Source organism: Pisolithus orientalis, assembly GCF_024613125.1.
Source record: "Pisolithus orientalis strain OTSU chromosome Unknown F5J12scaffold_306, whole genome shotgun sequence".
Taxonomy (NCBI): domain Eukaryota; kingdom Fungi; phylum Basidiomycota; class Agaricomycetes; order Boletales; family Pisolithaceae; genus Pisolithus; species Pisolithus orientalis.
Window position 1 is genome coordinate 660 of NW_026261087.1, and position 9,904 is coordinate 10,563.

Below are 9,904 nucleotides of genomic sequence, written 5' to 3' on the forward strand. Positions count from 1 at the left end.
TAGCAACAATGAGCATTTCCTCACTGAGGTCAAGCATCATCTACACCTCCATTTTGGCATCTCAGACATGGGACCCATCACAAAATACCTTGGCATCCAGTTTGAATGCAATTGTCACACTCACAAACTGTGGCTTCACCAGAGCAAGTACATCATCCACCTCCTCCAAGAGTATGATCTCATTGACTGCCACCCAGTACACCTTCCCATGGACCTCACCCATCCTTTTCTCACTGATGCCAAGGCAGCAAAACTGGTTGAACGCACCAACCTAAGGTCTCTTTACCCAAAACTCATAGGTGAACTGTTATACCTCTCTGTTTGCACCCATCCTGATATTTCCCTTGCCATTCAGCATCTTTCACAGTATCTCTCCTGTCCCAGTGCACATCTACTCAGAGCTGTGAAATGTATCCTTCATTACCTTGCAGGCACAGTTAATCATCACCTTCACTACAGGGAACACATGTGCAGTCCTCTTCTGCATGGGTTCATTGATGCTGACTGGGTGACAAACCCTGAGGATTGTATTTCAGTGACAGGATATTGTTGGTTCTATTATGGGGGTGTCATCACCCACTCTTCTAAAAAACAGACTATGCAGGCCCTATCCTCCACCAAAGCCAAGTATATGGCAGTCACTGCAGCCATCCAGGAAGGTCTGTGGATTCAGTCCTTCCTCCTGTCTGTGGGTTTCCCAGTGCTGCCCCCCACCCATCTTTATGCTGACAATGCAGGGGTGATCACACTCTCACAAGAGGCTGCAAACAACCATCACACCAAACATATCAACATACATTATCATTTTTGTTGTTCTCACATCAAGGCTGGGACCTTCCTGCTTGAGTGGGTCATGTCCTCCCATAACACTGCTGATGTCCTCACCAAGGCCCTGCCTCATCCATCCTTCTCCTGTCATGTCACTGGTCTCTCACTCATGTCCCATTGAGGGGGTGTCAGAGGTCATTTTCAATGGTCACTTTGCTTGCTTCTCATTTCTGTTTTTTCCTTCTCTGCATGCAGAATGTTTCTCATTTCTGTTCTCTTTTCTTTTCTCTATGCATGGAACTCACATTAGTTTGGACTTTCCTTTTGTCCCTTTGCACATGTCCCACTGTGGGGGCATGTTGGTGACAACAGTCACATGTTAGGTGCACTTGTACTTATAGAACTGTTTACATTAGTTTACACCTCAGTGCTTGTGTCTATGACACCAAGGTGGGTACAGTAACCCCTGAGGACATGCATGTGTACTTACCTCCTGTAGCATGTCCAGTCAGGTACTGTCAATGACAGCACTTGTGTCTACAACACTGAGCATGTCCTGTCAGTTTTACAACATGGGACAGGGTTTATAGATACAATTTAGATGTTGTAACTTCCAGGGGGTTTGCTGGAAATCAAAGCTTGGTTCACAGCTAACCTAATCTCTGCTGCTGATGGATATACACCACCATCAACTCAAAGGTTGCTTCCAGCCAACTTAATTTCTGGCCAATCCCACATCCACTGGGGAGGTTAGTTGATTCATGTCCAGGGCCTGGGTCCCTCCAGTAGTGACATTGGCCAATCCCACAACCAGGGGGTGGGAACATCCAGTAGTGATGCCAGCTGATCCCATTTCCAGGGGGTGGGTCCATCTGCTAGTGAGGCTGGCAGAACCCACTTTCAGGGGCTGTCTTTATCCTCCAGTGAGGTTGGCCAGCCCCACTTCCAGGCAGGGGGTCCATCCACCAGCATGTTTGGCTGACCCCACCTCCACATGTCAGCCTACCCCCCCTCAGGGCCCACCAGCCAGTGTTGGTTAGTCCCACTTTCAGGGAAATTGTACACTTTGGGTGTCCCAGTTTCAGGACTAAGGTTGACTGAAGGGTCTGGCAGTAGTGCTCCCATTAATTGATGTTAGTGTCTTCAAAGTTTGCATTGCCATCCTCTTGGGTACAACAGTGGAGGTTGATGATGACATAGATCTAAACAATCCCTTCTTCCTTGATCTGATCTCTCCTGTTCCCATCACGCAGCCTACTATTCACACACCAAGGGCCTGCATGCAACCAGTGGCAAGGGGTGGTGATCCAGATTGGGACTGGTAATAGTATTTCACATTTTTTCATATTTTTTCACTCGATACCCCTTTTTTCACTGTGTGTTAGAAAGTATTTTTACGCTGTTAGTGAAAAAATACCCTGTGGGGCCATCAGTTACTACCAGCTCTGAAAAAGTCTGGGACATTTTTCAACCATACCCTAAAGCAGATGGGTCGCCGTCGACATCGTCGAGGTCACGCAGGAGGACAGTCTCTGGAGATGTCTGCAAGAGAGCTCAAGTGAACAAGCGAGAGTAACCAGAAGACAGACATTGGGTGGACACGACGATTCTCTCAGCTTATTGGAGTAGCTAGAACTTGAGTGTGGTACAACCCGTATATGGTTTGTGGGTGCATTATCCTTCAATCGATGACGTTGATCCGACTCGACAACGATGGACACCGGCAAGTCTTACCACAAACAAGCCACAGGCGCAGCTTTGGAGACAGTCCAGCAACATGCAACTGATCAAGATATCACGCTGTTTGCTGGGTGCTTCTGTCCGTTCGTACAGCGTGTATGGGTAGCGCTGGAATATCTCGAGATTCCGTACAAGGTTTGTGTCCCTCTCACTCGCCGATGATGTCAATCATCGCTCATGAAATCTCGTAGTATCGTAAGTTTAACACTACGATCATTTCGACGATCAGGTGGTAATCTTCGTGAATAGACGAAGTCGACCCGTACAAGAAACCCCAGGAGCTACTTGAGCTTTCTTCCAAAGGTCTCGTTCCAGCTCTGAGACTCAATGGTTATGTTCCCCCGCGAGCATTGAACGAAAGTACTGTCATACTCGAGTACTTGGAAGAGTTGGTTCTCTGCTGTCTGGTTTCTTATTGCCACCTCACACATTCCGTTAGTCTGGCGTCCACGTCAACCAAGCGCAGCCTTCTTCCTCCTCTCTCAGATCCGTGTGCGTATACGTTTCGTGGTCGACTACGTAGCCAGAAATTGTCCACTCATTGAACATCGTGCGATCCGTGCAGATGCACGCGCTCTTGTCCGGCTCCAATCGGACCACGCCAACCGTACCCTCGTCCCAGCTTTCTATCGCTACCTGCAAGCACAGGATCCCGACGCTCAGATTGCAGGCGGAGAAGAATTCCTTGACTGCCATTGAGACACTCGTGGGTCTTTTTGAGCGTGCCGACGTCGAAGTTGGCGGAACGGGGTTATGGAAGGAGGGTGGAGAGCTAGGGCTGGCGGACATACTCGTCGGCCCCTGTAAGTGACCCCCTTCTCTCTCTCTGTCGAGGGGCTTGGAGTGTTTATGACATTCATGACTGTCAGGGTTATTCAGAGGCCACCAACGTCCTCAAGCATTATCGTGGGCTCGAACTTCCTCGAGGACCCAAATTCGACGGTTGGTTGAACAGACTCTTCCAGCATCCCGCGTTCAAGTGCACGTGCAGCACCGAAGAGCTCTATCTGGATAGCTACGAACGGTGAGTAATCTTACCCAACGAAGGCATGAATGGCTCTGAGGATTGTCGAGCAGTTATGCATTCAATCGGCCGAACACGAGCCAGGTGGCGAATGCGATCAACACTGGCAGAGGATTACCTTGAGCGAGAGAAGAGTGGGATTGTATTGCTGGACATGTATAATAGTCAAGTTTGGGTGTCGTTCCGCGACAGATCCAATTTCGAGTTGTTTTTCACGGCAAACTCACCGAACACAACACGTACTCAAGCATGAAACAGAAGTACCCCAGTGAGGTGGTAAACAGAGCTTGCGTTAAGAGGGGGATATTAAGATACAGTCTAGGAGGTGTGAACTGCAGTAGCAATGGACGTGATTGAAGCCGGCGAAACTGAAGGTTGTACGACCATATTTCCCAAACGCGGCAAGGACTGTCTGGTGATAAACTCGAACGTCGTCGGCAGCTTGTCCGCTGCTTGACGGAGGGCTAAACCACAAAAAATGAAGGAATGAAACTGGCAAGAAATGAGAGTAGTGCCTACCTTCTCGAGCGAGCTCCTCCCGGATGGGAGTGCCTCCAATCTCGAAGATGACTCTGCCGGTAGGAACGCTGGCAAGGAAAATGTAGCCCACACCGACGCGACGAGAAGAGATTGTTCCCTTACCGTGTCGCCCAGAACTCGAACGTTCCCTTGCCCTTGCCCATACGCGTCTCGTTACCCTTGTGCAGAATTCTCAGATCAAGCCGCCCACATCCAAGGTACACCCTCTGAAACGCACCTTGATGCACACGGGGATGTCAGGAAAGACTCTGAGATAGACTTTTGCCCCCTTGACGACTTTTATGTTCCGCTTGATGACTTCCTCTGCGGTCATGAGCTGTTTTGCGGTGAACCTGATACCCATTCCTTTTATTCTGATACCCCAGTCGCCAAACGCAAGTGTGGTCCCCCTGGTCGAGCCACCTGTTGGGATTGGAATGCGGCCCTTGTGTCGCTTGACATTTTGGATCTGGCGTGGGGCGAGCTGTGAGCGGAAGCGGACGCCGCCGAGCTGCACGCGGGGCACAGGCAAACGCAGGGGCCACATCGAAGTGAGAACAAGAGACGGAGTGCACGTGACCCCTGCAGTCGTTCTTTCACTAACTGTCATCTTGCCAGTAGTCGTCATCATGAGCGACAGAAAGCGGGCTTTCGAGGGAAACGGCGAGTCGTCTGTCACAAAGAAACTCAAAAGGTACGAATGCATTCCATTCGAAGCAGTGTCACCAACATTCTGATACAACCCACTCGCCAGCGAACTTGTGAGTGTCTTTTCTTTCCTCCTGGCCTGCAAAGGTGAATCTCAACCCTCAACATCGTTCTGACATATCTTCTATAACCTCTTTGCTTCTTTCCAGACATCCACCAATGGATCCGCTACTCCAGCTGTCAGTCTCGTCGTTGCTACTCGCTGCCATCCACTGACTAGCTGTGCAACAGCTCTCGACAGATGCCATCATAGCCCAGAAACGGGCAGAGATCGCTGCCAAGGTCGCTGCCATGAAAATGAACAAATCCATCCCGGCGGCTCCCTCCAAACCTCCCTCAGTCGCTCCTTCCCCTTCTCCAGCGCCCACTCCTGCCGCCAAGACGCCCGTGACCGGGACTGCCAGTCCAGCTGTTGGCACACCTCCCGCTGGCGGAGCGGCGTCAAGCTTGGAGGATATCGCCCGCAGAGTCGTCGAAGCAAAACGGCGGGTGGCGGAGGCGCAAACAATCCTGGCCGTCAAGGACAATCCGTACATGGTAATCATGCCCTACCTACCCCATATCAATCCATCATACTGACTTGCTTCTGCGCAGTCCGTACCCGCACCGGGTAAGAAAGGTATTCGACCAGCCGAACCCGCTCAGCAGGGCGCGGGACTGAAGATGGCTGCTCATCCCCTGCTACTGGACAACACGCCTGTCGCCCCACAGTCTAAAAAGGACAGGTATAAACCCATGCAACCAAAGTTCGCCTCTATCAAGGTATGTGCATGTCGTCGAAGTAAAATTGTAATTCAAACCCGCGATCCATCAATCAGGCCAACATTCGCAATGCACCGACGCCACCGCCCGTGCCGACTCCCGTCCCCACAACGGAAGTCAAGTCTAACCCATATGCGTCTGGATCTTCTGCAGCTAAGGACACCGTCTTTGAAGGGGCACCCAAGGAACGGGTCGGCCGTTCATTCAAGTTCAATCCCAAGGGCAAGTATGTCCAATTGGGTAATCAGATGAGGCAAGAAAGCCAATTGGAGGCGCTCAAACAGCGTATCGCCGAAAGTGCCCGCAAGGCTGGTTTGGACTCCGAGTTCGAGACTCTGGAGAAGAATATCAAAGTGCGTGACCTTGTCCTCCCGTTTCCCACTTCAAGCTGACCCTTTGTGTGATTAGCGTGAACCGCCTCCGGAGGTTGAATGGTGGGATGCTGCTTTACTACCCAACAAGACTTACGACGACCTTTCAATGGGCTTCGCAGCGCTTAATATTCGCACAGAGAACTCTCCCGTGACTATTTACGTGCAGCACCCCATACCGATCCCTGCTCCTGCGGATAAGAACAAGGTTGGCTTGAAGCCGTTGAAGCTGACAACTAAAGTTAGTCTTTTGTCGCCGTAGTTTGGGCACCTGCTGACATATTGACTACAGGAACAAAAGAAGATGAGGAAGCAACGTCGCCAGGCCGAGTTGCAGGATAAGCGTGACCGAATTCGAATGGGTCTCATTCCTCCTGACCCTCCCAAAGGTACGTCACACTGCACGTTTACAGAGTTTTACTGATTTGATCGTCCGCTTTAGTCCGCCTCGCTAATTTGATGAAGGTGTTGACGTCGGACGCGGTGCAAGATCCAACCCGCGTGGAGGCACGTGTACGGAGGGAAGTCGCGATGAGGAAACATCATCACGAAAAAATGAATGCGGAGCGTAAGCTCACGGACGACCAACGACGAGAGAAAGTTGAGAACAAGAAAGTGGAAGAAGAGAAGAAGGGTATCTACGGTGCCGTTTTCAAGTATGTCTTCGTCCTTTAGCAACTGTGCATGATATTGACGCAAATCTGTATAGGGTCAAGACGCTGTCTGATCCCGCTCATCGGTTTAAAGTCCGGAAGAATGCTGAGCAGATGAACCTGACTGGGGTATGCATCTTTAACCCGTCGTTCAGTATGGTCTACGTGGAGGGTGCTTCCAAATTCATACGGACGTATAAACGCTTGATGTTGCACCGGATCGCGTGGACTGAGCCAGCACGACCTCGTGGTGGTGAGGACGTCGAGATTGATGAAGGCGAGGAAGGGGAGGAAACCAACGGAGATGGTGTGGGGAAAGCAAGAGCGAGGGCGGATTCACAAGGATTAATGGAAGGCGAAGCTGAGGTGTCCCTGGAGGACAACGCATGCTATATGATTTGGGAGGGTCAACTTCGTGATCGGGTGTTTAGCAGTTTCAAGCCACGAAGTTGCCCGACGGACGGTGCTGCAAAGGAGGCGTTGGGACAGAAGTTGGCGGGTTACTGGGATGTGGCGAAGAATTGGAAAGCGGAGGAGGAACTGTTAGTCTGACATGTTTCTCTTTCTGTCGTGCCACGTAGCTTTGCCCGGCAGACGGTGCCACGAAGGATGCGTTGGGACAGAAGTTGGCCGTTGAGTGGGATGTGGCGAAGAATTGGAAGGCGGAAGAGGAGATAGCTTGATGAGTTTTTTCTTGCTGCTGCTATTATCACAGACTTTGACTATACTATAATGAACTCCGTGCTATTGGATGTGATTCACAAACATTAAAAGCATCAATTGGATTTAACACTCTGAGTGTCTTCCCTTTGGATTCGGAATCAAATACAACAGCTTGTGGTAAATCTGATGAGTTGCATCGAGACGTAAACTTACAATTTACGAAGCGAGTTCCATCTGCACGAAACCGAACTCCGCCAACGTTTTTTATATAACTCGCTGGCTGTAGCTTTCTGGGCTAGGGATAGTTGGCGATAAGTGCTGAGAATGTCAATGAGAACCCCATCGGTGCCTTCACTATACACAAGTACGGCGTCTGCATGCCTATCACCGAGGGGTCTTACACACTACCATTACCTCTCCACTCCGCCTGCGACTTCGACATCTGGACAGATCAATCCTTCAGATCTATTCTCTTGCGAAACTCGTCGTTGCACCGGAATGTAAGGGGTTTGTCCGTTTCCCACCTTTCCCACTTCGAGTTGGACCGCCCCTACCATCGCTCCCCCAGTCTCCACAGCGCGTGCCGAACCGTCCTTCGCAACGAGACGGCATATAAGTAGTTGGGTCTTGGAATATCGTTCACCTCCAACTTGAGGTTAATGATATCAAGCGCATATTCGGCACTTGTCGTTTCGCTCCCTTTCCGCATACCTTTCACCGTAACGATGTCATCGGATAGGGAACACGAAATGAAGAAATCGCCGGGACGGTAATAATCACCGTCAGCGATGCGTGCAGGAAGACCGGCAGCTTATAATCGGCAAACCTATGTTGGTTAAGCTGAGAAGTTCATCAAAAGGCCCGAACCCCCACTGTATCCTGACAATTCATCGGAATGATCGCTGGATAAAGCACTAAGGACCAGAGGGGATCATATGCAAAGGATGGATATGGAACGAAATAGCCTTTCCCCTAGAAAAACCAGCCGCCGCGTATCCTACCTCCAGTATCACCTGGAGGAGCCTGAAGAACGCACGTTCTGGACCCTCCCTATATGCCACCACCATGCTAATTCCACATATTCACATCATAACTTGTCCTCTTCTCTCGTGGTGACTCTTCAGGCAACCCACCTCATGCACAATATTGTGGTAAAGGTAGGATCCGTAAATCCAAGCTTGAAGTTAAGAAAATGATCCATCTCTATACAAGTCGCGGTCGAGACTGACTTTGCCAAGAAGGCGGAAATGCAGAGAGAGTAGGTTCCACCCATGAGTTTTCTCGAGGTCCCAGTGACATACTTGTCGTTCCAGAAGTTGGTAAGCGAGTACCTAGTCTGCAGCTACAAAGCTCCTAATCGCGACAGTACGAGAAGTTCCTGCAAGGTCCACCCCCTGCGTGAACAGGCGATTCAGCAGCGAGGTCAAGCAGTGACTCCCGTTTGGCCGACATAAGTAATGCAAACATGAGCATTACGATACCACTGCGAACATCGAATGGATCGATTCATCCAGTTGTGCGTTACTGGACCTTGTTCAATACGAACTGTATCCGCCCAAGCGAATTCGGTACCCATATCTTTATCGCCTATGTTACAGGATTTCTTGCAACCCTGCTTCCCACCGCCGCACTCCTGGTGGAAGTCATCGTAATTGGGTTCCCCCGCTTCCTATGTATGCGACAGGATGGCAAATTCTTTGACGTCTTCCACCCATGCATCGATAGCAGAGTCGCACATCGCCGTGGGTGAGAGCCGTCCTCGGTCCAAACATTTCCTTTTCTCCACTGCTCTGACTTCCTGTACCACATTCTCGAGTCTGATCTTGACGAGATAATTCACTACCGCACTTCTTTCATCTACGGGAGCATTGTGACGCGCAGGGGACGGTTGGCGAAAACGGTATAACAAATCTTTGACTCGGCACCACTGCGCAGACTATCACCACTAGACCAATATCGCCGTTGACCCTCGTCATGAACTGACAATTAAACCACCCACTTGAGAAGCAATTGTGCGGGACCCATTGACTGATCGAGGCGATTGTCAATGGATCATCATATTGAGATTAAGAGAGCGAGTGGTGGCACACATAGGACACAGACGACAGTTCAAGTTTGACGTAAAGCGAGTCGTCGAACTGCTGCAAGCACGCGGTGGCCAAGTTCCTGCGCATATTAGATTTCTATCTTTCGTTTTCAAGAACCGCTAAACCCACTCACGGACCAGGTTTAGTAAAAACCGATGTGGAGGGGTCGAACGATCTGCCAGAAAGTGTATCCATCAAAATATAATGTGACGTGCAGTTTACTCACTGATTTTCCGAAAGACAAGATGTGTACGTGGAGGTCCAAAGTTTGAAAGGGGTGGCGTTGGGGCACCGGTGTCCTTGGGCTCTAGTAGTCAGTACAAACTGTGCCAGCCTACTTATCAGCGACAGTGCGTTGTACTGGTAGGTGCTAGACGCTCTTGGCAGGTACCGGGAGTCCTGGTTGATCCTGGTGGTCTTGACATCACTCGCACTGCCAGTGCGTAGTTGGTAGCAAAATTCACACCAGGCTGGCAGCTCATATGATTGTCAGGCATGATGTCATTACCAGAAAAAAGTAAAGCAAGAAAGAGAGAAAGGTTGCAGATCACTAGTCCTAGGGGGTACTAATCGACAAAACCAACCGCGTGTCATATTCTTATGTAAGTA

General features: G+C 50.2%; 4 protein-coding genes across 4 annotated transcripts; 2 read left to right on the plus strand and 2 right to left on the minus strand.

Annotated features, from left to right (window-relative positions):
• Window positions 1–2,416: 2,416 nt before the first annotated feature.
• On the plus strand, window positions 2,417–3,752 carry F5J12DRAFT_880922 (glutathione S-transferase). Its single transcript, XM_051747139.1, has 7 exons — window positions 2,417–2,647; window positions 2,758–2,896; window positions 2,948–3,000; window positions 3,074–3,115; window positions 3,230–3,272; window positions 3,353–3,532; window positions 3,586–3,752. Exons 1-7 carry the CDS (start codon window positions 2,482–2,484, stop codon window positions 3,653–3,655), a joined length of 693 nt encoding a protein of 230 aa, XP_051594000.1. The 5' UTR covers window positions 2,417–2,481; the 3' UTR covers window positions 3,656–3,752.
• On the minus strand, window positions 3,753–4,623 carry F5J12DRAFT_880925 (ribosomal protein L10e/L16). Its single transcript, XM_051747140.1, has 4 exons — window positions 4,290–4,623; window positions 4,175–4,230; window positions 4,052–4,119; window positions 3,753–3,996 (listed from the first exon to the last, which is right to left on the minus strand). The coding sequence occupies exons 1-4, from the start codon at window positions 4,596–4,598 to the stop codon at window positions 3,851–3,853; spliced, it is 579 nt and encodes a 192-aa protein (XP_051594001.1). The 5' UTR covers window positions 4,599–4,623; the 3' UTR covers window positions 3,753–3,850.
• Window positions 4,624–4,680: 57 nt separating this feature from the next.
• F5J12DRAFT_731648 (pre-mRNA processing factor 3-domain-containing protein) lies at window positions 4,681–7,097 on the plus strand (the record flags this gene model as incomplete). Its single annotated transcript, XM_051741966.1, has 9 exons — window positions 4,681–4,770; window positions 4,909–4,938; window positions 4,991–5,296; window positions 5,354–5,521; window positions 5,578–5,874; window positions 5,930–6,133; window positions 6,185–6,281; window positions 6,335–6,548; window positions 6,602–7,097. 9 exons carry the CDS (start codon window positions 4,681–4,683, stop codon window positions 7,095–7,097), a joined length of 1,902 nt encoding a protein of 633 aa, XP_051594002.1.
• Window positions 7,098–8,122: 1,025 nt separating this feature from the next.
• On the minus strand, window positions 8,123–8,290 carry F5J12DRAFT_731645 (uncharacterized protein; the record flags this gene model as incomplete). The annotated part of the gene is made up of 1 exon (XM_051741965.1): window positions 8,123–8,290. A coding segment is annotated over one exon (168 nt), but the record flags the coding sequence as incomplete, so codon positions are not given.
• Between the last annotated feature and the right edge of the window lie 1,614 nt (window positions 8,291–9,904).